The 27,924-nt window shown below is 39.4% G+C and overlaps 2 protein-coding genes across 2 annotated transcripts in view; one reads left to right on the top strand and one right to left on the bottom strand.

Annotated features, from left to right (window-relative positions):
* Positions 1-9,221, bottom strand: part of sh3d19 (SH3 domain containing 19) — a 43,257-nt gene extending 34,036 nt beyond the window's left edge. Inside the window, exons 1-2 of the mRNA XM_057843373.1 lie at positions 9,007-9,221; positions 6,540-6,805 (exon numbers count right to left, since the gene is read on the bottom strand). Coding sequence (XP_057699356.1) covers positions 6,540-6,805; positions 9,007-9,221 — 481 coding nt within the window. The remainder of the gene's footprint in view (positions 1-6,539; positions 6,806-9,006) is intronic.
* fhip1aa (FHF complex subunit HOOK interacting protein 1Aa) lies at positions 20-27,924 on the top strand. The gene is made up of 13 exons (XM_057843215.1): positions 20-162; positions 6,722-6,785; positions 9,175-9,327; positions 14,776-15,405; positions 17,362-17,520; positions 17,587-17,673; positions 17,754-17,921; positions 18,008-18,087; positions 18,152-18,321; positions 20,235-20,990; positions 21,123-21,301; positions 26,554-26,674; positions 26,755-27,924. The coding sequence occupies exons 3-13, from the start codon at positions 9,220-9,222 to the stop codon at positions 26,934-26,936; spliced, it is 2,640 nt and encodes an 879-aa protein (XP_057699198.1). The 5' UTR covers positions 20-162; positions 6,722-6,785; positions 9,175-9,219; the 3' UTR covers positions 26,937-27,924.

The following is a 27,924-nucleotide window of genomic DNA, read 5'->3' as shown; positions in this document are numbered from 1 at the left end:
TGAGCCGCTTCACCTTTGCCGTCAAACCGCCTCCGCCCTGTATCCCTCCACACCCTTTCGGCTCTTCCAGAACCTCCTCCGCCTCCATACTCGGGATTTAAAGGATTTAAAGAGAGAACATTTGCCTTGCGGTCTTATTTAAACGCCTGCGTGGACCACACGGTAAGAAAACGAAAAGAAACGCCTGTGTTTTGTATCTCGTTGCGCCTTCTCAAGTTTAGCTTCGCTGGACCCGAATGCCATCGTGTACGCATGCGCGGTCGTGATTGACACGCGTGTGTGACGGAGGCTCGTTAGCTCTTTAGCCGCCTAGCCAGGTTTACCATTACAAACACATTAGCTAGCTACTAATTTTGACTACTTTTGTTGTGAGGAAGGAGACATTCGGCGTCACATTTCTTGCTTCTAACGAGACAAAAACTTATTGTTTGGCGATATTTTGGGTGTGTTTTCCCATATGGACTAAAATATCGGGGCACTCCTTGCTGTTTGTGTAATATTTGTTTGTGTGTTATTGTTGCTAAGATGAATTCTCGCCAAGCCTACCGTTGAAGTCCAGATACTTTTCTGTTTGGATTTATTTGAAGACTCCAGAGGCTCCAATTTCAAGTCTGACTGGGGTGTTGAGTTACTTGTTGATGTCATTCTGGGACATTCTGGATTGTGCTCGTCTATTTACTAAAACAAATTGCATGTGTAGAAACCTCGTCATAATTCTTAGGCAGGGTTCACTCAGTACTAGGGGTGTGACAATGTATCGAAAAGGTGATATATCGTGATACTTTGTAGCCCAGAAGGTTATTTATGTGCGCCCACCAAGAATGGATATATTGTTTTAAAAGGGTATCACTAATGAATGGATGAATGAATATTTCAAAAAATAAAATCATTAAAGGAACCAACATGTTGCTACCGAAATCTTTCATTTGAATAGTGTCTACGTTTGCTCACAGGGTGCCATTGACAGTGCTAGACATGAAATAAATTTTGACTGGATTGGATGCCTAGCGCACGCCAGTGTTTTGTGGGCATTCACAAGTCACTTCCTGTTCATTTTAGGGCATTTACAGGTGACTTTCTGTTGATATTGAGTCACTTTATTTTCAGAAACCCAAAATCAAGTCGGTGTAAATGCCCCAAAATCAACAGGAAGTGATCAAAAATCAGGAAATGACCAACAAATCGCTGAGAATCAACAGGAAATGACCTGTAAATACCCTGAAAATCAACAGAAAGTGACCTGTAAATGCCCCAAAAATCAACAGGAAGTGACCTGTAAAAGCCCCAAAACCAACAGGAAGTGACCTGTAAATGCCCCAGATTCCTGAAAACCAACAGGAAGTGACCTGTAAATGCCCCAGATTCAAGAGGAAGTGACCCATAATCAGTCAGAAGTGATCTGTAATTGCCCCAAAATCAACAGGAAGTAACCGAAAACTGCAGAACTCATAGAGATTAATAAACTGTACCTTCAGTGTAGTAATCAGGGTGTACAGATTACTAAACTGTGGGTACAGGTTAGTAATCTGAGGGTACACATTACTAAACTGTAGGGACAGGGTTGGTAATCCAAGGGTACAGATTACTAAAAATCTGAGGGTACAAATTACTAAACTGTGCAGAACTGCTCAAATTAGTACTCTGAGGGTATAGATGAATCAACTGTGTGTACAGGTTAGTAATCCGAGGGTACAGATTACTAAACTGTGGGTAAAGTGTCATTTATAGAGCAACCTTCTAACACCCCCCCCCCCCCCCTCCGGTGCCAGGGTAGAAAAAAATCATATCTGTCTCTAGAGATTACTAAACTGTACCCACAGATTACTAAACTATGCAGAACACATACAGACGAATAAACTGCACCTTCAATTTAGCAATCTGGGTGTACAGATTACTATACTGTGGGTACAGGTTAGTTATCTGGGGTACAAATGACCAAAACCGCAGGGTACAAATTACTAAACTGGGGGTACAGTTTAGTAATCTGAGGGTACAGATTGCTAAACTGTGGGTACATGTTATTAATATGGGTGTACAGATTACTAAACTGTGCAGAACTGCTCAAATTAGTAATCTGAGTGTACATATTACTAAACTGTGGGTACAGGTTTGTAATCTGAGGGTACATATTACAAAACCGTGGGTACAGTTTAGTGATCTAAGGGTACAGATCACTAAACTGTGGATACAGGTTATTAATGTGAGGGTACAGATTACTAAAATGTGCAGAACTGCTCAGGTGAGTAATCTGAGGGTACTAATTACTAAACTGTGGGTACAGTTTAGTAATCTGATAGTACAGAGTACTAAACTGTGGTACAGGTTATTAATCTGAGGGTACCGATTACTAAAATGTGCGGAACTGCTCAGGTTAGTATTCTGAGGGTACATATTACTAAACTGTGGGTACAGGTTAGTATTCTGAGGGTACATATTACTAAATTGTGGGTACAGGTTAGTAATCTGAGGGTACATATTACTAAAAAGTGTGTGTAGGTTGGTAATCTGAGGATACAGATCACTAAACTGGATATAGGTTATTAATCTGAGGGTACAGATTACTAAACTGTGCAGAACTGCTCAAATTAGTAATCTGAGGGTATAGGTTACTAAACTGTGGGTACAGGTTAGTAATCCAAGGGTACAGATTACTAAACTGTGAATACAGTTTCATAATCTGAGGGTAGAAAGTGCTAAACTGTGGGTAAAGTCTCATTTATGGAGCACCCCCCCCCCCTCCGGTGCCAGGGTAGAAAAAAAATATTTTTCCATAGTTTATCTATCTCTAGAGATTACTAAACTGTACCCACAGATAACTAAACTATGCTGAACACATACAGATGAATACACTGCACCTTCAATTTAGTAATCAGTGTGTACAGATTACGAAACTGTCGATACAGTTTAGTTTGACTAATGACTAATTTAGCTATCTAAACTGGAAATAATTACGATACAATGCTATAGTTCCGAAAATCAACAGTCACTGGAGAAAATAACATAAGAATGAGCAAAAATTCAGCCTAATTCAAAACAACGCCATATTTCTGACCTCTTTGACACTTTTCATATAACCTAAACCTACCATGTAAATTTCACTCAAATGGGCTAATCCATCATCTAGTATGTTATAAACATAGCCTACAAATTTGAATGAGTGAAGGGATTATTATCTTGAAAACAAACATACAGATTTACAGAACCAAATACATATAAACAGTGCCTTCTGAAGGTTTTGCCTTTACAGAGCTCATAAATAATATCAAATGGCAGCCAAGAATGCAGATTTTAGACATTTACATAAAGGAACCTTGTGATTGCCTCTTTGTTTACAAAGAGCGCAAAACAAAATGCAGATTAATATTTGCGGAATAAACTTTCCCAAAGCAGATGCCAGCGACTGGATCAGCCGTGTCCCGAGTTTGGGATTAGCTCCTCATTGCCCGCTTCCCACATCCCCTCCATGACCTTCTAGAGCTTTTTGACCGTTTGCGTAATCTGATAATTCAATACTTCATTAGTACAATTCAATTCTTGCTCCTAAGCATTGATTATTTAAAAAAAAAGAACTCTTTCTGTCCCATTGACATCCAATTATGGGGCTCTATTCATCCTTCTGATGTGAATTCAAATGAGTTTGTCACGCTTAGACGAATAGTGCACTGTTTTTTCCCCCTAGTGGCCTTAAAATACATTTCATGGAAATGACAGGGTGAGTCAAACTGGTTCCCTTTCAAACAAGGTCAACGACAGCAAATATTTGACACTGATAAATCAACATTTAACACCTCCAATTCTCTCCCATGCAAAACGGTTTGACCTCCATTTTTGCTTTCTCACGAACTTTTTTTTCAAAAATCAGTTAGGAAAGCGTCATGCAAACAAGCAGCCGGTGCTGCTTGTTCCAAGGCAGACACAAGCCTATTGTGCGCTCGCCCGCCCTCATAGAGACATGAAAGTCGAGATGATGTCATGGCGGTTCCGCATTGTGTTGGTACAATATCCCAATTTGTGTGCTTGTCAAGATGGCGACTTCCGCTGACTCCTTCTAAAATTTGTATTCATTTTAATACGGGGTCCATATTTGCTTTGAAACATTTTTTTTTATGTGGTTTAAACTCATTACCTGCCATTGACGGAAATAGACGTCCAATCCATTGGCAGCCATAATCACTCAGTGCCAGCCATTCCCATTCAAATGGATTTGATGTCGATCACTGTCAATGCTGGTGAATGAGTTGATATTTATTTATGATGCATTTAATATTTTTTTGTAATGGTGAAATATTTTCTTTTCAATTTTTAATTTAATTTAAAATTTCCTTTTTTTACTGATTAATTTCATTTCATTTTTATTGACCCATATATTTGTTTTAAAATAATATTTCAATGTTTTATTATTATTATTTTTTTTATAGCTCTTGATATTTCCAAAAACACAAGTGTTTATTTTTTAAAATTTCATTTATTTACCATTCTTTCATTATTCATCTAAAAACAAAGTGCTTTTACATTGTATTTTACTTTTTTCTAGCCTTGATATTTACAAAAAGACTTGATGATAGATAGATAGATAGATACAGTGGGGCAAATATTTCCTCCATGTAAATAATTCCTCCATGCAGATCTCCTCTAGAGCAGTGATGTTTTGGGGCTGTTGTTGGGCAACACAGACTTTCAACTCCCTCCTCACCCCGTGGCGTCAAAATGATAACAAGAACGGTTAGCAAAAATCCCAGAACCACACGGGGGGACCTGGTAAATGACCTACAGAGAGCTGGGACCACAGTAACGAAGGCTACTATCAGTAACACAATGCGCCGCCAGGGACCCAAATCCTGCACTGCCAGACGTGTCCCCCTGCTGAAGAAAGTACACGTCCAAGCCCGTCTGCGGTTCGCGAGAGAGCATTTGGATGATCCAGAAGAGGACTGGGAGAATGTGTCATGGTCAGATGAAACCAAAATAGAACTTTTTGGTAGAAACACAGGTTCTCGTGTTTGGAGGAGAAAGAATACTGAATTGCATTCGAAGAACACCATACCCACTGTGAAGCATGGGGGTGGAAACATCATGCTTTGGGGCTGTTTTTCTGCAAAGGGACCAGGACGACTGATCTGTGTAAAGGAATGAATGAATGGGGCCATGTATCGAGAGATTTTGAGTGAAAATCTCCTTCCATCAGCAAGGGCATTGAAGATGAGATGTGGCTGGGTCTTTCAGCATGACAAAGATCCCAAACACAGCCAGGGCAACAAAGGAGTGGCTTTGTAAGAAGCATTTCAAGGTCCTGGAGTGGCCCAGCCAGTCTCCGGATCTCATCCCCGTAGAAAATCTGTGGAGGGAGTTGAAAGTCCGTGTTGCCCAACGACAACCCCAAAACATCACTGCTCTAGAGGAGATCTGCATGGAGGAATGGGCCAAAATACCAGCAACAGTGTGTGAAAAGCTTGTGAAGAGTTACAGAAAACGTTATTGTCAACAAAGGGTACATAACAAAGTATTGAGATGAACTTTTGGTATTGACCAAATGCTTATTTTTCACCATGATTTGCAAAAAAATTCTTTAAAAATCAAACGATGTGATTTTCAGTTTTTGTTTTTTTCCCCCCCCCCACATTCTGTCTCTCATGTTTGAGGTTTACCCATGTTGACAATTACAGGCCTCTCTAATATTTTCAAGTAGGAGAACTTGCACAATTAGTAGTTGACTAAATACTTATTTGTCCCACTCTATTCCCACAAAAATGGCTAAATATACCTATTACGAATGGATTAAAAAAGCATTAGCTCAAACAAAAACTTAGCTTATGTTGGTCTTAATAGGGAGCACCTGGATTCAGCCATGTGAGATGAGTTATGTCATATTCACTCTTGCCACTGGAGGGTAATGTATCCACCCAAATCAATAAAACTAAACGCAAACACTTTACTCACGAATACTTGAAGCAGCAACATTTAATTGGAATCTTTTTTCGAATTGAATGACTCAAGTTAATCGATTAATTGTTGCAGCAGTACATTAAATTTAACACAATACACCAAGTATATCAGTGGGCGTGTCTTTAAGGCTTACTGATAGTTTTCGTCTACCCTTTTTACTGCAATCACATAATAAAAACCTGAAATTATGGCTTTTAGTTTTTAAGATTTTAAGTGGCACTATCTGGCCACCCCTATGAAAGATTTCTGGAGGTGCCACTGGAGCCAATACTTTTGGCCAGCAGTGTATACGTATTTTTTTTTTCTTTTTAAGGGCTAAAAAGTAACAAAATATGGCAGCAAATTGCTTAGGGCCGCCCCTGTTCTGAATTTATTTTTACTCCAGCTCCAAATAATTTCAGCTATGTGCTCATTGATTTTTCCTCGAAAGCTATTCCCCACTGTCAATTTGACCTTTATTTGACACGAAAGGCGACGTCCAACAGCATCACGTGACCACATGACACCATTCCCAGAACGTCCAACGTGGCCCTATGGTGCCCCTCCCTTTTTAGTGACATTTTATTCCCAACACAATACCACAAATTGTCGCGAACTTTGAGGTCTTCCTCCGAGGAATGCGGTGACGACTTGCACTCCTCCCGCCGCACACGTGGAAGTCGTCATCATCTCCCCTCCCGGTTTCCTCCTCGCGCTTACTCGCGTCCAGTCATTTCCCAGTATGCTCGGCCTCCCACGCAAGCCAGTTGAAATTTCTCTCTCTTGTGTTTTGACGTAGCCGGAGCGAGAAGGTCCGGTCGCGGCCGAGCCCAGAGGTCCCGCTCCGAGATGCTCCGACCGAGGTAAGACCGCAGCGGCATTCCTTTGGTGGAATTTTGAGTAGAAACAGATGGCTAAAGATTGTTGAAAAAGTTGGAGGGGTGGAGATGAATTCACAAAAGAAAAATGATGTCATTTCAGAGTAGCTGACATTTCATTGACTGTTGAGTCGTGGAATATATTTTAGTCCAACTAAAGTCTTATAAAGAATAACTATATAAAAGTATTTTGTTATGTAGTAATGATATGAAAAAATGGAAGTGAGCTAAGCAGTATCGGAAGTATACAAATAGTAATAGTAGTATAATATTAATAATACCATTTTTTTGTAGACTGAATCTCTTATGAGTGTAAGCCCGTTGGCGACCAACCCTACGCCGCCGCATCGCCAATCCCGGCACCGGAACCCCCCAACCCGAGCATGCCCTGCCACATCCAGACTAAATTTGTGAGGCGGTATGAGAATGAAATTGTCATGAATTTATACATCTAAATATTTTCAAGTCAAAATGAGACAATCATTTGGTCATAAGGAAAAATCTCACAATATTGTTACTAGTTGCATTTTTTTCTTCATTAAAACAGCAAATAATAAGTACATTTTAAAAAGTAAATCATTAGGTTAGGTTGTGAATAATTGAAAAAGATATATATCATAGTCGGAAATTCAAGACAAAAGGAAGTAAACGTTTTAATAATGAAAATAATTTTTCTTCCCTTTTTAATTCCATAAAAAATACACATGAATAATCAAAGATTTACAATTTATTGCCATTGACAGCATTATTCATTTTTGTTTTATTCATTTAAAATATTTTAATTGGTGCAATTATTATATATTTTTTAAATCATTATTTTCTAATTTAAAAATTTTTTTGATAAATTAATTTTGGTCATTTTCTTTTAAAATAATTTGAAATTAAAATAATTTTTAAAAAATGCTTTTTTCTTATTTATTATTCTTATTATTTATTATCTAATTACTGGTTCTGCCCCTTTTTAAAATGTAATAATATTAAAATAGTAATTAATATAATTTTAAAAAGTAGGATATATTTTTTAAAAAAAATATTATTTTCTTGTGAAATTTTGTTCTATTATAATCAAATAAATGGATAAATTTTTGGAATGTAAATTTTTGAAAATTAAACAATTTTAAAAATGAGCCTTTTTCTTTTTTATTTATTATTATTATGATGTAATTACTGTTTTTTGCCCCGTTTTTAAATTAAGTAATATTAAAATAAAAATGGATAAAAAAAATATATATGGAATATATTAAAAAAAAAAAATTCTAATTGAAATAATAAATAAGATTGACAAATAAAAATAATGAAAAAAAGTTTTCTTTTTTATTTTAACAATTACAAAATAGAAATACAAACATACAAATATAAATTGAATCCCAATATTATAAATATAATTTTAAAAAAATAGAGTATTTCATAAAAAACTTTTCAAAATAAAATATCAATAAAAAGATTTACAAATAAAAATCATTTCATATTTGTTTTATTACATGAAAATTTATAAATTAAATGTATTAATGTTGTGGAGTAATTTAAAAAATATATATTTTTAAAAATCTTAATTTTGAAAAAGTGTATAAAAAAATCATCATAAAATGCCTTTTTTAATTTAGCAATAATAAAATATAAATACCTCCAAGTATAAATGAAACCCCATTAGTATCATTTTTAAAATGTAGAATATATTTGAAAAAAAACATTTTTCAAAATAAAATATCAATAAATAACAAGATTTACAAATAAAAATCATTTCCTATTTGTTTTATTAAATGTATTAATTTTAATGTACATTTTTCAAAAATCTTAATTTTGAGGAAAAAAAAAGGACTTTTTCCTTCTTTTTTTAAAATTTAATAATAACAAAATACAAATAAATACATACAAATATAAATTAAATCCCATTAGTATAAATACAGTAAACTAACCCAAAGCATTTGGAAAATGAAAATAAAAATAAATGATGGAAAATTTACAAATAAAAATCACTCACTGCCATTGACAGCGATAGCATTTGGACTGGTAGCTTCTGACAACATTTGAATAATCAATGACTTTAAAGCTGTTAGAACAGTAGGAACAGTGTTTCTTTTGTGTTCAAAAGCTACTGTGTGATCATTTCTAAAGCAGATTGGCAGCCAAAGAGTTAAACGGCACATTACGTCCTGTTTGTCAGCCTATTAGGCATACGGCAAGTATTTGTTTGGCGCACGCAGACCCGGTTTCTCCCCCGAAAGCAATTTGACAGCTCGGTCCCGAGTCACGTGACTTCTCGTGTTGCCGTTCCCGCATGCCCGGCATAGCTGGAGCGCGGCGGCGCGGAAGGAGAACTCCTCGCGAGGAGAAACTCTGCTGACGTTTTGTTTTTTTTCTTGCGCCCCGGCAGTCGGGGCCGTCCGCCCGTGACATGGTGAGAGAGGGGTAAACCGCCATGGCCTCCATGGTCGCCAACGGAAACCGAGAGGGGGCGTCGTCGGCGCTCCTCCAGGGGGCGGATCCGGAGACCTGCATGATTGTGTTCAAGAACCACTGGGCTCAGGTGAATAGAAATACGTTTTTATAATTAGGGGTGAGAAATTCTAGGTACGTCATGATACAATACAGTTTTTTTGGGGGGCATTTACGGGTTACTTCATGTTGATTTTGGGGCATTTACAGGTCATTTCACATCATTTTCCTGTTGATTTTCGGTCACTTCCTTTACATTTTTGGGCATTTACGGGTCACTTCCTGTTGATTTTGGGTTACAACTTGTGACAACAAGTTGCATGCGGAAAGTAGAAGATGAAGCAATAAATGTTCTTAAAGTGCCTGCGACGGTATAAAAGAAGTCTGAAATAGCATTATTATGTGAATTAGACCAGTGCTTTTCAAATTTTTCTGAGTCACGGCACATTTTTACATTGGAAAAAATCTCACGGCACACCACACCAAAATGTTCCAAAATTACTTTCTGTACAGTATATTTAATTATACAATAATTAGGGCTGTCAAAATGATCGCGTTAACGGGCGGTAATTATTTTAATTAATCACGTTAAGATATTTGACGCAATTAACGCACATGCCCCGCTTAAAATGACAGCAGTGTAATGTCCGCTTGTTACTTGTTTTTTGGTGTTTGGTGCCCTCTGCTGGCGCTTGGGTGCAACTGATTTTATGGGCTTCAGGACCCATGAGCATTGTGTAATTATTGACATCAACAATGGCGGGCTACTAGTTTATTTTTTGATTGAAAATTTTACAAATTTTAATAAAACGAAAACATTAAGAGGGGTTTTAATATAAAAGTTCTATAACTTGTACTAACATTTATCTTTTAAGAACTACAAGTCTTTCTATCCATGGATCGCTTTAAGAGAATGTTAATAATGTTAATGCCATCTTGTTGATTTATTGTTATAACAAACATACAATACTTATGTACCGTATGTTGAATGTATATATCCGTCTTATCTTTCCATTCCAACAATAATTTACAGAAAAATACGGCATATTTTATGGATGTTTTGAATTGCGATTAATTACGATTAATTAATTTTTAAGCTGTAATTACCTCGATTAAAAAATGTAATCGTTCGACAGCCCTAAAAATAATTTCTCAGTATTTATACTTACTCAGTGTGAAACTTGAGCCTGTTAAGATGAAAACAAAGCCGGAAAACTGGCAGGAATCTTCAACAGCTCTCAGTCTCTCTCTGTTTTTATTTTTAATTTTTTTAGCAGTTAGGCTTGAAAAACTCAGAATTATCAGACTTGAGCAATGTCTTTAACCACATCAGGGCTGGTCATCTCACTGACAATGGCTTTGCAGGCAGGTAGTATTAAAGAGCATACGACACGAGAAAAAAAGTCTTAAATGGCATTATTATGTGAATTAGAATCATATTTTGAGACGATTCGACTATATACAACAATTTAGCAAAGCGCAGATTTAATTAGTCTTTTCATCTGCCGGTTAGCCACGCCTACCATTATAGGGCTTTAGCGTCCCCAACAGGTGGATGACGTCAGCGGTAGACTGGGTTCATCGGTTTTACTACTCAGCCCATTGAGGGGGAATTATTCACAACGAGGAAAACGTGACGAAGAGAGCTGCAAAATGTCATTGTTTCTGTCTCTTTACTTCAATATTTTTAAGGATATTCTTTTTATCCAAGTATTTTCCCCAACTGCTAAATAAATGGCATGGTCATGACAAATAACAGTCTTGTGCTAGATGGAATATGAAATAATAAAAATACACATATTCAGAACGACATGGCAAAATGACTCCATAATGGTCAAAACTGTCGACTTCACCTTTACTGTCGCACCCCCTGAACGATATTTTATGACACCTAAATCGGACATATGTCATTTCCCTTCCCCGGCTTCGGAGAATGTAAACAAACCAAGAGGTGTGACAGCTAGCTGACATGCGAACCCGAACCAAGTGATGTTTCAAAGTCTTCGAAGCGGAAAATCACACATAACTAGCCCGGATGTTTTGACATGACGACTGGGTTGTCGATTGTCTTCACCGGAGAGCAATTTACAGCTCTTTCCCCGTAGGAGGGCGGCTGCAGTTGTTTTGCAGCGAACGTGCATGAGGAGAGCTTTTTACATGCCTATCAATGATCAAACGTAAGTAGTCCTTAATTTTAAGAAAGTTTGTAGTGTTTAATTTATAATCGCTGTATTCGCGGCTATTTTTAACTCAAAGTTGCAATTTCTGATCGGTCGGAAAATATGACAGAACACCGGGCACATGAGCACAATAAGCCAAATATAGTGCTCTGCCGGCGGGTGGATGTTCGACAAGCCGCCGGTGTTGTGTTACAGAATATCCTGTAAAAATATTGGAGTAGAGCGACTGAAACAATGACATTTTGCGGCTCTCTTCGTCGCATTTTCCTCGTTCTGAATATTTCCCCCTCAATGGGCTGAATAGCAAAACCAATGAGCCCAGTCTCCCGCTGACGTCATCCACCTGTTGGGGACGCTAGAGCCCTATAATGGTAGGCGTGGCTAACCGGCAGATTAAAAGACTGATTTCTCGTCATCTGCGCTTTGCTACATTGTTGTATATAGTCGAATCGTCTCAAAATATGATTCTAATTCACATACAGTGCCTTGCAAAAGTATTCAGCCCCCTTGAATCTTGCAACCTTTCGCCACATTTCAGGCTTTAAACATAAAGATATGAAATTTAATTTTTTTGTCAAGAATCAACAACAAGTGGGACACAATCGTGAAGTGGAACAACATTTATTGGATAATTTCAACTTTTTTAACAAATAAAAAACTGAAAAGTGGGGCGTGCAATATTATTTGGCCCCTTTACTTTCAGTGCAGCAAACTCACTCCAGAAGTTCAGTGAGGATCTCTGAATGATCCAATGTTGTCCTAAATGACCAATGATGATAAATAGAATCCACCGGTGTGTAATCAAGTCTCCGTATAAATGCACCTGCTCTGTGATAGTCTCAGGGTTCTGTTTAAAGTGCAGAAAGCATTATGAAAACCAAGGAACACACCAGGCAGGTCCGAGATACTGTTGTGGAGAAGTTTAAAGCCGGATTTGGATACAAAAAGATTTCCCAAGCTTTAAACATCTCAAGGAGCACGGTGCAAGCCATCATATTGAAATGGAAGGAGCATCAGACCACTGCAAATCTACCAAGACCCGGCCGTCCTTCCAAACTTTCTTCTCAAACAAGGAGAAAACTGATCAGAGATGCAGCCAAGAGGCCCATGATCACTCTGGATGAACTGCAGAGATCTACAGCCGAGGTGGGAGAGTCTGTCCATAGGACAACAATCAGTCGTACACTGCACAAATCTGGCCTTTATGGAAGAGTGGCAAGAAGAAAGCCATTTCTCAAAGATATCCATAAAAAGTCTGGTTTAAAGTTTGCCACAAGCCACCTGGGAGACACACCAAACATGTGGAAGAAGGTGCTCTGGTCAGATGAAACCAAAATGGAACTTTTTGTCCACAATGCAAAACGATATGTTTGGCGTAAAAGCAACACAGCTCATCACCCTGAACACACCATCCCCACTGTCAAACGTGGTGGCAGCATCATGGTTTGGGCCTGCTTTTCTTCAGCAGGGACAGGGAAGATGGTTAAAATTGACGGGAAGATGGATGCAGCCAAATACAGGAACATTCTGGAAGAAAACCTGTTGGTATCTGCACAAGACCTGAGACTGGGACCGAGATTTATCTTCCAACAGGACAATGATCCAAAACATAAAGCCAAATCTACAATGGAATGGTTAAAAAATAAACGTATCCAGGTGTTAGAATGGCCAGACCTGAATCCAATGGAGAATCTGTGGAAAGAGCTGAAGACTGCTGTTCACAAACACTCTCCATCCAACCTCACTGAGCTCGAGCTGTTTTGCAAGGAAGAATGGGCAAGAATGTCAGTCTCTCCATGTGCAAAACTGATAGAAACATACCCCAAGCGACTTGCAGCTGTAATTGGAGCAAAAGGTGGCGCTACAAAGTATTAACGCAAGGGGGCCGAATAACATTGCACGCCCCACTTTTCAGTTTTTTATTTGTTAAAAAAGTTTAAATTATCCAATAAATTTTGTTCCACTTCACGATTGTGTCCCACTTGTTGTTGATTCTTGACAAAAAATTAGGGCTGTCAAAATATCGCGTTAACGCGCGGTAATTATTTTTTTAAAATTAATCACGTTAAAATATTTGACGCAATTAACGCACATGTCCCGCTCAGAAAGTATTCTGCCTTTTGGTAAGTTTTACAGCAAGGCTTTTTGCGCTGTCCAACAGCGAACTCTTGTGGTCGCTTTGCGACATGGTTTATTAATTTCTTCTTTTCTTCATTATGGCTGCACGACGTCTCGGGCTGATAATGTTGTGCTTATATGATCCTTGGACAAGATTTGTCCGTAAGTATGGTTGTTGTAAAGAATGTACATATGATGTTAGTAAGCGAAATGTTCTATTTTTTTGTATGAGACGCTTTTTGTTTATGTTTAGTGAACCTGTATAGCGTGCTAAGCTAACGTTGTTGCTAATGCAATGCTGTGTACTTTTTTGTTGTTGTTTCACTACGGTCTAAAGAGGACAGTGGCTTGAGGCCATTTTATTAATAAATCAGATGAAAAAGGAAGAAGTCTGATTATTAAGGCGTCGTTCATTAGCTGTCTAGCTTTGGAAAAAGTAGACGCTTCGGAGTGAGGACAGCATAGATTTAAATGACAGTAGAGTGAAATGCCCACTACAGTCCTTATGTACCGTATGTTGAATGTATATATCCATCTTGTGTCTTATCTTTCCATTCCAACAATTTATTTTACAGAAAAATATGGCATATTTTATAGATGGTTTGAATTGCGATTAATTGCGATTAATTACGATTAATTAATTTTTAAGCTGTAATTAACTCGATTAAAAATTTTAATCGTTTGACAGCCCTACAAAAAATTAAAATTTTATATCTTTATGTTTGAAGCCTGAAATGTGGCGAAAGGTTGCAAGGTTCAAGGGGGCCGAATACTTTTGCAAGGCACTGTAATAATGCTATTTAAGACTTTTTTTCTCCTGTCGTATGCTCTTTAAGTGTAGATTTGGTGCCATTGTACCACATTAGTAATACATTAGCTTAGCTTACGCGCCATTCACTTATGTTGAATACTTTTTGCTGTCATAGGCACTTTAAGCAAGCACTAAAAATCTCGTCATGGGCGTGGGTGCGGTTGCTTCTAGCGGGTCTCGCGAGGGCCGCGCAGGCAAGCTGAGACACACGTCGCCACGCTGCCAAGATTCCGCGCGAGAGTGTTGCCTGGACACGGCCGGAGAACTTTGTGTCGTCACTGTTGTGACAAATACTTTGCAGCGGGTCTGGCTTCACTCACGCCATCTAGCGGTGTGACAAAATATTGAGTCAATGGCATTAAAAGTACACAAAGCTCTCTCGATTTTTTTCTGGTTATGAAAGCTGAAGGCGTGGTGTGTTTTGGGACAGGTGGTGAAGATCCTGGAGAAACACGACCCGTTACGCGGCGGTCCCCGGCCGGGGCCCGTCCCGGGCGACGAGGCCAGCGCGGTGCAGAACTACGTGGAGCACATGCTCTTGCTGCTGATGGAGGAAGAACGCGGCAAGGCGGGCGCAATGGGCCCCATCCTGGAGTTCGTGGTGCTGGAGAACGTGATGGAGCGCCTGTTCGTGTGGAGCCTGCGCCGCGAGTTCACCGACGCCATGAAGCTGGAGCAGCTGAAGATGTACGAGATGCTGCTGTGCCAGTCGCGCCAGCCGCTGCTGCACCACAAGCCGGTGCTGCGGCCGCTCGTCATGCTCCTGTCGGCCTGCTCCGGCTCGGCGTCGGCGCCCGGCGTGGAGGCGCAGCTGGTGCTGCTCCTGCACCAGCTGTGCTGCGTCCTGGCCAAGGACCCGTCCGTGCTGGAGCTCTTCTTCCACACCAGCGAGGACCAAGGAGCCGCCAACTTCCTCATCTTCTCGTTGCTCATCCCCTTCATCCACCGCGAGGGCGCCGTGGGGCAGCAGGCCAGGGACGCGCTGCTGCTCATCATGTCCCTATCGGCCGAAAACCCGCGGGTGGCGCGACACGTGGCCGAGAACACCTTCTTCTGTCCGGTAATATGTATTTTCAAAATAAAATAATTGCGACGAAGTTTTGGGGCCGCAAAATAGGCCTGTGTGATTTCAGCCAAAAATATTATCACTTAAATATTGTAAAAGTCATAATGTTGTGTCATTTTACGTGATATCATGAGATTGAATTCATAGTATGAGGGAAATAAAAGTCCTAATATCATCTTGAAATATTACGAAAATATAATCATATGTTTAATATTACCAGAAAAAAAGTATATGACGAGATTATGATCGTATTATTACATATCTTTATGTAATACTACCAGAAAAAAAAGTTCCCATTGATTTCCAGTGGCCCTATTCATCATTCATTTCAATAGCACAAAAACTTCTAGTCACTCCTATTGATTTCCGAACTCAAGTGACTAAATATAAACAGGAAGTGACCCTTAAATGCCTCTAAATCAACAGTAAGTGACCCACAGTTGCCCCAAAATCATCAGGAAGTGACTTAATATCTACAGGAAATCTTTGATGGTTCAAAATGCATTTTCCAGTTTATCTTGGTATATGGCAAAATGGCTTTTGGCACATGGCGTCTTTTTTGGGTATATGGCAAAATGGCTTTTGGCAATCTGCCATTTTTTTGGTGTATGGCAGAATGGCTTTTGGCATATGGTAGTTTTTTTTTGTATATAGCATATGGCATTTTTTGGTATAAAGAAAAATGGCTTTTGGCATATGGTAGTTTTTGTAGGGGTTTTTTTTTTTTTTGATGGAATATGGCATCTGGCATTGTTTTGGTACATGGAAAATGGCTCTCGGCATGTGGTAGTTTTTTTGGTATATGGCATATGTCATTTTTTTTTTACATACCAGTACTTCATATTTTTGGTATATGGAAAGTATTTTTTTTGTATATGGCATAGGGCATTTTTTTACATACTGCATTTTTCTGGTATAGGGCAAAATGGCTTATGGCAATCTGTCATTGTTTTGGTATGTGGAAAAATGGCTTTTGGCATGAGGTAGTTTTTTTTTTTTGTATATGGCATTTTTTTACATACTGCATTTTCTGGCATATGGCAAAATGGCTTTTGGCTTATGGTAGTTTTTTTGTATGTGGCAAAATGGCTTTTGGCACATGCTAGTTCTTTTGGTATATGGAAAAATTGTTTTTGGCAATCTGGCATTTTTTAATGGCATATGGCAAAATGGCTTTTGACATATGGTAGTTTTTTTGGTATATGGCATTTTTTTACATACTGCATTTTTTGGGTGAATGGAAAAATGGCTTTTAGCATATGGTAGTTTTTTTGTGGTATATGGCATATGGCATTTTTTACATACTGCATTTTTTTGGTATATGGCAAAATGGCTTTTGGCAATCTAGCATTGTTTTGGTATATGGAAAAATGGCTTTTAGCATATGGTAGTTTTTTTGTGTGGTATTTGGCATTTTTTTACATACTGTATTTATTTTTTGGTATATGGCAAAATGGCTTTTGGTATTGGGTAGTTTTTTGGTGGTATATGGCATTTTTTTACATACTGTTTTTTTTTTTTTTTTTGGTATATGGCATTTTTTTACATACTGTTTTTTTTTTGGGTATATGGCAAAATGGCTTTTGGCATATGGTAGTTTAAATGTGGGTATGCCATATGGCATTCCCCAACTCTCCAAAGCCTAGGGTGTGTAGACTTTTTCTATAATCCTCGAAAAGGCAAAAAAGCCTCCCTTGCTCGCCACACGACAATCCATTTTCTCCACGTGTCTTGCATTGATGAAATAACAATGCCAATCCTTCTTTCACAATGCCATCGTGGTCTCGGCCTAATTGCTGACACAATAGGAAACAAAAAGCCATTCCATTGTTAAAAATGCATGAATAGAAGTTGTCTGGCTTTCCAAGGATAATCTCATTTAGCCGCTAATGCTTTTGTTTCTCCTCACTCTTTGGCTGCCGTCAATAATCATCTTATTTTGGACCTTAGGTTCTGGCCACCGGCCTGAGCGGTCTATATTCCTCCCTGCCCACCAAGTTGGACCCCCCCAACGAAGAGTGGCACTGCCTGCACCGAGACGACTGGCTCCGGGTGCCTTCTTTGGTGCAGTTCCTCAACTCTCTGGAATTCTGCAACGCTGTCATTCAGGTACTACAACAACGAGAAAATGTTTCAGCTAAAAACATATCGCCAAGTGGTCTTTGAACTCGTCAGGTGGCCCACCCCGATATCCGAGACCAGCTGTTGGGGTACATCTACAACGGCTTCCTCGTGCCTGTACTCGCGCCCGCTCTCCATAAGGTTCTCACACAACAGACTGTTGATGACTTCTCAAAAATACGAATCAATCACGGTGTTTAATTTTGTTTTCCCGTGCATAGCTTACACTGGAGGAGGTGATGACCACCACGGCGTACCTGGACCTGTTCCTGAGAAGCATCAGCGAGCCGGCCCTATTGCAGACCTTCCTGTCCTTCATCTTGCTTCACCGCCATGAGAACGTCCATATTTTAGACACATTGGTCAGCAGGATCAACACGCCTTTCCAGGTACGAAAAACCCCTCCAATCTTTTTGAAATAATGATCACGTTGCGCTCGACTAAACGAGCTGCGCTTACCAATGTGCGTCTCCAGCTGGGCGTGGTGTCACTGGCACTTTTCCGAACTCTCATCGGTTTGCACTGCGAAGACGTCATGCTGCAGCTCATCCTCAGGTGAAATCCCGCAAAGTCCAAAATGGACTCGGAGATGGTACATTTCAATGTCCTCCTGTATTAGGTACCTGATTCCTTGCAATCACATGATGCTGAGTCAGCGCCGGGTGGTCAGGGAGCGCGACTTCTATTCGGCTTCCGCGGCCAAAATCCTGGCCTTGACGCCGTCGTGCTGCTCGCCCGACCGTAGCCCGCCGCCGCTGCGACAGCTCGAGTCTATACTTTTCTCCAAAGGTCAGTCCACTTGATTATTTTAACTAACTTCCTGTTGATTTGGTAGCTATTATTGTACTGCAAGGCCAAGAAGGAAAAGTGGTATTTGGTACATGGCAAAATGGCTTTTGGCATATGACATTTTTTTGGCTTATGGCAGAATGGCTTTTGGCATATGGTAGTTTTTGGTAAACGGAAAAATTGCTTTTGGCATGTGGCAGGTTTTTTGGCATATGGCAAAATGGCTTTTGGCATATGGTAGTTTTTGGTATATGGCAAAATTGCTTTTGGCATGTAGTAGGTTTTTTGGCATATGGCAAAATGGCTTTTGGCATATGGTAGTTTTTGGTATATGGCAGTATGGCATTTTTTGGGGTAATGGCAGAATGGCTTTTGGCATATGGCATTTTTTGGCCTATGGTTTTTGGCATCTGGTAGTTTTTGGTATATGGCAAACTGGCTTTTGGTATATGGTAGTTCTTTGGTATATGGCAAAATGGCATATTTGGGGTAAATGGCTTTTGCCATATGACATTTTTTTTGGTGTATGGCAAAATGGCTTTTGGCATATGGTAGTTTTTTTTGGTATAAGGCACAATGGCTTTTGGCATGTGACATTTTTTGGTGTATGGCAAAAGGGCTTTTGGCATATGGTAGTTTTTTGTATGTGGCATTTTTAGGGTTATATGGCAAAATGGCTTTTGGCATATGGCATTTTTTGGGTAAAGGCAGAATGGCTTTTGACATATTGCATTTTTTTGTATATGGCATTTTTTTGGCTTATGGCATTTTTTTATAAATACAGCATTTGTTTTATGGCAAAATCGCTTTTGGCATAGGGCATTTTTTTGGCATATGGCAAAATTGCTTTTGGCATATGGCAGTTTTTGGTATATGGCAAAATGGCTTTTGCCGTATGGTAGTTTTTTGGTATATGGCGAAATGGCTTTTGGCATATGGTAGTTTTTGCTATATGGCAATATGGCATTTTTTGGGTAAATGGCTTATGGCGTATGGTAGTTTTTTTGTATATGGAAAAATGGCTTTTGGTGTATTGTAGTTTTTTGGTATATGGCATTTTTTGGTAAATGGCAAAATGGCTTTTGGCGTATGTTAGTTTTTTGGTATATGGCAAATGGCATTTTTTGAGTAAATGGCTTTTGGTGTATGGTAGTTTTTTTGGTTTATGGCAAAATGGCTTTTGGCGTATGGTAGTTTTTTTGTATATGGCAATATGGCTTTTGGCATATGGCATTTTTTGGTGTATGGTAGTTTTTTTGGTATATGGCAAAATGGCTTTTGGCATATGGTACTTTTTGGTACATGGCAATATGGCATTTTTTGGGTAAATGGCTTTTGGCATATGGCATTTTTTGGTATATGGCATTTTTTGGTGTATGACAAAATGGCTTTTGGCATATGGGAGTTTTTTGGTATATGACAAAATGGCATATTTGGGGTAAATGGCTTTTGCAATATGACATTTTTGGTATATGGCAAAATGGCTTTTGGCATAAGGCAATTTTTGGCAAATGGCATTTTTGGTGATTTGGCAAAATGGCTTTTGGCATATGGCTGGGTTTTTTTTGGCATATGGCATTTTGGACGTGCATCGCAGTCAATGGCATGGCCTTACGTGGGTGACAGTCCAATGAATGTCAATGTGCTCCAATGGTAGGTGTATGGTCAAACATCACAACCACACATTTTTCTGCAATTTAAAATGAATGAGAAATTTGGACATGCACAGCTGTCAAAATGTCAACGACTTAGATGTGCATGGCCTGCAAAAAATGCCATATACAAAATGAAAACCTGCCATATGCCAAATACCACTTTTCATTCTTGCTGTCTCTTATTTTAGCGATTAGTTGCTGTCAATGGCAATGAAACATGAGCAGTTGTTCACGACGGTGACCCGTATTTTCCCTCAGCCGAGAAAGCCGACGCGTCCGTCAAAGGAGACCCGGCGGCGAACTCCTCGTGCACCATCGGGTCCGAGATCTACTTGGACGTCAGCTACCTCCATTACCTGGACGACGCCCACGCGCGAATCGGCGTCTCCATGCGGGCGTGCCGGGTGTGGTCGGCCGCGTACGACGGCGAGGACCCTCCGCCGGAGAAATACCAAGCGGGCGTACTAGAAGAGCCTACGCCCTTGAAGAGAGTCCAGCGGGGGACGACGGCGCGGCATCCCAGTGCGGCGCCCAACCAGCTGGAACTAGAGTGGGACGACAGTTACGACGCGTGCCCGCCACGTACCGCCGAGCCTGAAATCCTGCCGCCGCCGTCCTCCGAGCCCCCCAGACACATCGAGGAGATGAGAAAATCGGCCATTTTGTTGGTGAAAGGCTCCTACGTCGAGGAGAACGAATTCCAGGACGATGTCATGGTCTACGATTTGGTGGCCAAGAAAGACAGCGTAACCGGCGAAAACCCCGACCCGCCGAAGAACGGACCCGCGAAAAGCGCCCCGGAGCCCGACGAGAACTTGCTGGCGCAGTACGAGGAGCTGATCCAAACGATGGACGGCGAAGCGGAAAAATGTAACGCGGAAGCCAAGGACGACAACGTGGCGGAAGACGACATCATGGACTTTTCCGTGGAGACGCCAGAGCCGGAAAAGCTTCCGTCGCCGTTCGGAGCGACTTTCCGGAGCGCCGCTAGGAGTCAGTCGGCGCCTTTCACAGGTGAGTTGATTGTAGATCAAGTCAGTGGTTCCTAACCTTGGTTGGATGGGAACCCCAGGGGTTAGGTGATTGAAGTCTGGATGCGTCTGGTGTAGAACATTTGGATGTAAAATGGATGAATATTGTCTACAGGCCCGTTTGTCAGCGTCCTGTTGTCCCGCCTGGAGAACATGCTGTCCAACCCGCTGCATGTGAACTTGCTCCTAACGGGCATCCTGGCGCAACTGGCTGCTTACCCGCAGCCGCTGCTGCGCTCGTTCCTTCTCAACACCAACTTGGTGTTCCAGCCCACCGTTCGCTCGCTCTACCAGGTAACGCCCATGTTGTTTTTGGCGACCGATAAGTTCAAAAGCAAGGGTCTCCAACTCGCAGCCCGGGGACAAAGCGAGGCCCACCGGGCAATATTTTGCGACCTGCTATTTGTCAGTAAAGTGTGTATTATTGTATGTCATAAAATGTCATTTAAAATAAGAAAAAATGTAATAACAAAAAAAGTGGTCTAAAAGTATTGTCACGTGTAATAAAATACAGTATATATTGTATTGGCCCAAATATAAGACGGTGTTTTTTGCATTGAAATATGACTGAAAAAGTGGGGGTCGTCTTATATTCACGGTCTAGACTTTATACCCATTCACGACGCTAGATGGCGCCAGATATCATTGAAGCGATGTTCTGTCATGACTAGAGGCGTGCGAAATTTCCGATTTTTAGATTATTCGCGATTCAGCCGTGGAAGAATTAAGAACGATTCACAAATTTCCAAATTCCAATTATTGAATTATACCAGTTAAAGCGGAAGTAAAACACAGTCGGCGCAGTCTTTGGGACGCAATGAGGAACGGACTGAGAGTAAATATCATGTTCAACTCATGCTGCTAGATAAAAAAACAATCATACCTGACTGCGGCTGACAGCCGCTACAAACATACGGCTACAGTAGATATCATATATACAGTGGGGAGAACAAGTATTTGATACACTGCCAATGGGAAAACCCATTGGCAGTGTATCAAATACTTGTTCTCCCCACTGTATGTAGAACTAGATGCAAAATGACAGACGACGTCAGTGTTAGAACATGTATTATTGAACAGAAATGCGAAATGACAGACTTTCCGGCGTAAGTAAACAGCCGCCATCTTAAAGCAGTAGACCTCTCTAGAAAGCTCTGTTGTTGCGAACCTAAATAACTTTTTATCTAAAATACTCCTAAATCGGCAGAATCTTGTCTTGAATCTATCTTTAAATGATGAAATAGTTTTAAAACTTTGACCAAAGTAGACAGAAGGGAAATTATGGAATAACGGGAGCAATTTTAACAACTGTAACAGTTGATTCACAACATTAAATTAATTGAATATCGCTTAAAGCTGCTGATACAGAATGGGGACTGGAGTTTTTTTTTTTATTTACTGTTATTTTTGTATATTTGTTTACTCTTATATGTTAACTTGATACTGAAATACTAGTTTGGTTTAGCCAGAGAGGATTTTTGAACAATTTTGGAACTAAAGTACAAAACAAAACAAAAAAAGAGGGGGGTGTATCAATAATCGTTTTATAATCGAATCGGAGCCTCTGAATCATAATCTTAATCAAATCGTTAGGCGCCCAAAGATTCCCAGCTCTAGTCATGACAGATCTCAGCTACTCTCAAGTTTAACCAGTTTGCATTATTTTATTGCAATGTTTTTCCTTATTCAGATTTGTTTCAAGACTACAGTTAGTTAGACCTCACTTTGATCGTTATTGCAATTTTGTTGTTTTATCACAATAGATTGGCTATTTACATTTCAAAAACCAGAAGCCGTTCATTCACGAATGTGATTGCACTTTAGTTTACATATTTAAATGTTCAGATATTAAGATTTGAATGAGGCAAAATAACATGCTTTTTGTCTCATATTGTTATAATCATTTGTTTTACATATACTGTAGTTATTTTCTGTATTAAAATGAATTTGGTGTTCAAAAAGTCTTTTTTTCAAAATTGAGTCTTATATTCAGGGCAATACAGTATATGGCAGAAAACACTCAGGTGACTTGAAGTTCTGCTCTGAGACCCCCAATTTGGCCAAATTTCAAAATTGTCCTATACATGTTATACATCATTGGAAAGCTTAAAATGTCCATTTTCTGGGGGAAGAAAATTTTTGAACTGGAGGGCATTAAAAAAAAAAAAAATTTTAAACAGCGAAACCCCATATGGAAGTGAGAGCATGAAAGAGCAGAATTAAAGACGCCATGACTTTAACGAGATATTATCGCGTACTTACCTTGTTTCGATCCAAAAACTCCATGTAGCATGTATCACCGAGTGTCAAGACACAGCTGTGAATCGCCACAGCTGGATTTTTTGGGTGGATTTTATGGGTGAAACATGGTAATATAACAAGGGTCGCGATGCAGAAATCGCAGACATCAAGGAGTGGATGAGATGTTCTTTTTCATATATTTACCCTTTTAAACTTTTTTTTTTCAATTTTTCTTTGTTTGGATCGATTATTTATCATCTAACATATCGGAGAAATGCGACAGTAACAAAAAAAAAAAAAATACAATTAAGCGATAATTATGAGGTAGATATCCGTGATTTTTACAGACACCATTTTTTTCATTGTTATGTCATTTGTTTAAAACTTCAAAATATGCAAGTGAATATTTTTTTAAAGTCGTTTTTTTTCTCTAAATGAAATACTAGACATCAATTAATGATTCTAAGCTAAAAATGACAGAAATTTTGAAAAATAAACATAATTACCTTCGTTTTATGGCTGGGTTGAAACAAAAGCGGTTGCGCGACGTCTGTAAACGGGGGTTACCAGGGTAAAACGGACAAATTAGAAATACCGTATTGACCCAAATATAAGACTGCCCTGATTATAAGACGACACCCTCTTTTTCAAGACTCAAGTTTGAGAAAAGACTTTTTGAACACCAAATTATTTTTTATATAGAAAATAATTACAGTACATCCGAAACAAATGATTATGACAATATATTTGAGAGAAAAAGCCTGTTATTTTGCCTCATTCAAATCTTAATATCTGAATATTTAAATCAGGGCTGTCAAAATTATTGCGTTAACGGGTGGTAATTAATTTTTAAAATTACGTTAAGATATTTGACGCATTTAAAGCACGTGCCCTGCTCAAACAGATTAAAATGAGAGCAAAGTGTCATTTACACTTGTTACTTGTGTTTTTTGGTGTTTTGTCACCCTCTGCTGGCGCTTGGGTGCGACTGATTTTATGGGTTTCAGCACCATAATTATTATTGACATCAACAATGCCGAGCTACTAGTTTATTTTTTGATTGAAAATTTTACAAACTTTATAAAACGAAAACTGATATAAAATTTCTATAACTTGTTCTAACATTTATCTTTAACAGAATGTTAGTAATGTTAATGCCATCTTGTTGATTTATTGTTATAAAAAACAAATACAATACTTATGTACAGTATGTTGAATGTATATATCCGTCTTGTGTCTTATCTTTCCATTCCAACAATAATTTACAGAAAAATATGGCTTATTTTATAGATGGTTTAAATTGCGATTAATTCAATTTTAAGCTGTGATTAACTCGATTAAAAATTTTAATCATTTGACAGCCCTAATTTAAATATGTAAACTAAAGTGCAATCACATTCGTAAATGAATGGTTTTTGAAATGTAACAAAAACAATTTATTATGATAAAACAAAATTGCAATAACTGCCGTAACCATCAAAGTGTAGTCTAACTGTAGTCTTGAAACAAATCTGAATAAGGAAAAACATTGCAATAAAATAATCCAAACTAGTTAAACTTGAGAGTAGCTGAGATTAGAGGTTAGATTTTGTGCCCGAATCCGAACCCGACATTTTAAGCATTCACGTTCGGGTCAGGTCGGGTCGGGCCGCCATGCCGGACTAATAAATTATTTAAAAAAAAAAAAAAAAATGGAGAGCAGGCTCTCTGTATTGCGCTTTTGCTTGTGCGTGTGCACGAACACCGTGGCGCCAGCCGCTTTTTCTTCTTGTCCTCCCGCTGTACCGTTTGCGCACGGCCGAGGCGCCGCCCTCATTTTCATTTTCTCCCTCTCTGCTGCACTGAGTGTACACAACTCATCCTCTTGGTACTTTTCCAATATGGAGCAGAAAGAAGCTAAAAACAAACTGAAGACGGGGGAATGGAAGAGGCAAGAATGCACCGGTAGGAGTGAGGTGTGGAAAGAATTTCATTTGATCGTGGAAGATGCAACAAAAAACTGTGTCGGCTTCGTCGAATGTAACAAGTGCGGCACATTGCTCTCGTACGACAGCAAAAAGACTGGTACTTCGACGCTGAGCAGGCATCTTAAAAGCTGTGCGGACAAAAAAGAAACTGCTCAAACATCTTTATCTCTTCGAGTAAAGCCATAATATCCTGCTGTTCAAACCGCCATTTTTAGTCACAGCCGGTCTAATTATTTCCCTTATTTCACAGTAATAAAGAGCAAGACATGAGGCGGGGGCCGCAAGTTACCGACTGCAGTCAAGGCCAGCCCGCAGTTTAAAGCTTTTATTTCATTTTTATTTTTCATTTTGGTATTATTGTCGGTTACAATAAAGAATGTTATTTCAAAGCATTTGTAGTTTTATTTTATTTCCTTGTCAGAGAGGCGCGTCCATGTGAGAACAATATCCCACACACTCAGAAATATGTTTAACAAACTTTCCCAGCGTTATTTCATTGTGTGAATGCTTTGATAATTCTCAAAAAAATATGTAGATTATTTCAACATTAAGAAAACTTGCGTTATTTTCTGCCAACTCGAATAAATGAAAATAAATTGCTGCTGCTGCGTTTTTTCCGCGTCACTCCAAAAAAAAAAAAAAAAAAAAATCGGGTTTTTCGGGCTCGGGCCTGCAAATCTAGTTAAGTGATCGAGCTCGGGCCGGGTCGGGCCTCAATACCAGCGGGCCGTGTCGGGTCGGGCTGGATTTTTTAGGCCCGAACTAGTCTCTAGCTGAGATCAGTCATAACAGAACATCGCTTCAATGATATCTAGCGCCATCTAGCGTTGTGAATGGGTATAATGTCTAGACCGCGAATATAAGACCACCCCCTCTTTTTCAGTCTTATTGCAATGCAAAAAACAGTCTTATATTTGGGCCAATATGATAGTTCGGGGGCTTCATGCGCCATGAATCTGCTATGGCAGCATATAGACATATTGTTCTACCAAACACAACAGCTTTGGCTTAAAATACAGCAGTTTCTTTTAAAGAGGAGTGCAAGAGCATAAACTGCCTTTTCAGTCTTGTCTTTGTTTTCCGCCACATACAGTATATAACATTCATTGTAAACTCCCACAGGACCTCGGTTCCGCATGTAGCGCTTGGCTTGCGCTAATAATACATTTTATGAGAAAAAAAACTTACTTTTAGTCATTTATAGTGGTGATTTTGTCAAAAAGTTAGCTAAAAAGAATTAGCATCATCAATCCTTTTTTTGGGGGGAAGGAATCCTTGATGCATTTCTGACTATTTTTGTCTGAGTACCCTCACTGAAAGCGTGCGACTCACCTGCAGGTTCTGGCTACAGTGAAAAACCAAATCGAGCAGCTAGCCACTAGCAGCAAAGACTTTCCTGAGCTGATTGTCGCCGCGCAACACTGGTTGCTAACCAGAGACACGCTATACGGCGAAGCAGGTGACATACAATAACAACAACAACAAAAACTACATTGCTATCTTGCTAACATGCTAATGTGACAACCCTGTCCTCCTCAGACAAAAGCAATCGAATACGAAGCGGCGGAATCCTGCAGAGCTCCCCGCCGCCCCGTCCTAAATCCATCTCGGCCGAGCGCACCGACGTCTTCGGCACCGTCCTCTTCGGCGAATTCCTCAAAGAACTCGCCGCCTTGGCTCAAGAGCACTCCATTTTATCGTACATTCCCATGGAAGAGTGAAGCGACTCCTGAAAAGTTTTATTTTTATAGGCCACCAACCAAAGGTACGTTAGCGATACATTGGTATTTATTTTTGTAGCATTTAGCGGCCCTTTAATAATTCAATTGTCTCAGGGTGGGCGGCCATTTTCAACTCTGGTGTTAGCGACGTTAGCATCAGCCAGCACAATACAGCTTTCCCGGCCTCTTTGTCTGAATATATGTAGTACTTACTTTTTACTGGAATGAATCTATTTATCAAAACAAATCTAAATGAACTAACTTGTTGCCATTGACGGCGCTAGATGTCGAATCCATTCAGACTTTGTCAATGGCAACAAATTAGTTAAAAAAAGGTGATTAGGGTTATTAATTGTTCCTTTCTATATTTTAGCAGGGAGGAAAGGTTTTATTTATGGTGATTATGCAGTTTTTAGGCAATTTACGTCAATATCGTGACCTCTGTACTTCATGTTTTGGATGTTTTTGTTGCAATTTCAGCAAGGATTTTTTCCAGATAATTTTGAATATTCATATATGTTATTATAATTGTATACAGGTAGTCCCGGGGTTACGACGTACTCGACTTACGCGATTTCGACTTCACGATGCTGGAGTCTCGTCCGCCATTTTTGGTCGCACAAACAATACCTGATGTTCCTCACAGTACTTCATTTTTAACTTTACTTTATTAACACGACTTGTTCTGTCCTCAGTGAACGTGAAGTTGTTCAGCTTTACAGTGAGACAATATGCTTTTTTGAAATGTTTGACTTCCTTCACGTTTGACAATTTGTAAAGCTGTAATACACATAAGTACACTTATGTTCAAAACAACACGCATTTTAACAAACACTCAACACAAAACGATTGGTGTACAAACGTATAAGGTGAGATTTGTCTAAAAATTGTTCACACAAATACATGTACATCCACGATTCACACGCTTTGTAGATCCACAAATATAAGATTTTCACATCTATTTTCGTAGCAGGGCTGAGAACCAAAA

Source organism: Corythoichthys intestinalis, chromosome 8, assembly GCF_030265065.1.
Source record: "Corythoichthys intestinalis isolate RoL2023-P3 chromosome 8, ASM3026506v1, whole genome shotgun sequence".
In the NCBI taxonomy this organism is placed as follows: Eukaryota; Metazoa; Chordata; class Actinopteri; order Syngnathiformes; family Syngnathidae; genus Corythoichthys; species Corythoichthys intestinalis.
The sequence above is the reverse complement of the archived record's forward strand: the minus strand, read 5'-3'. Positions and strand labels throughout refer to the sequence as shown.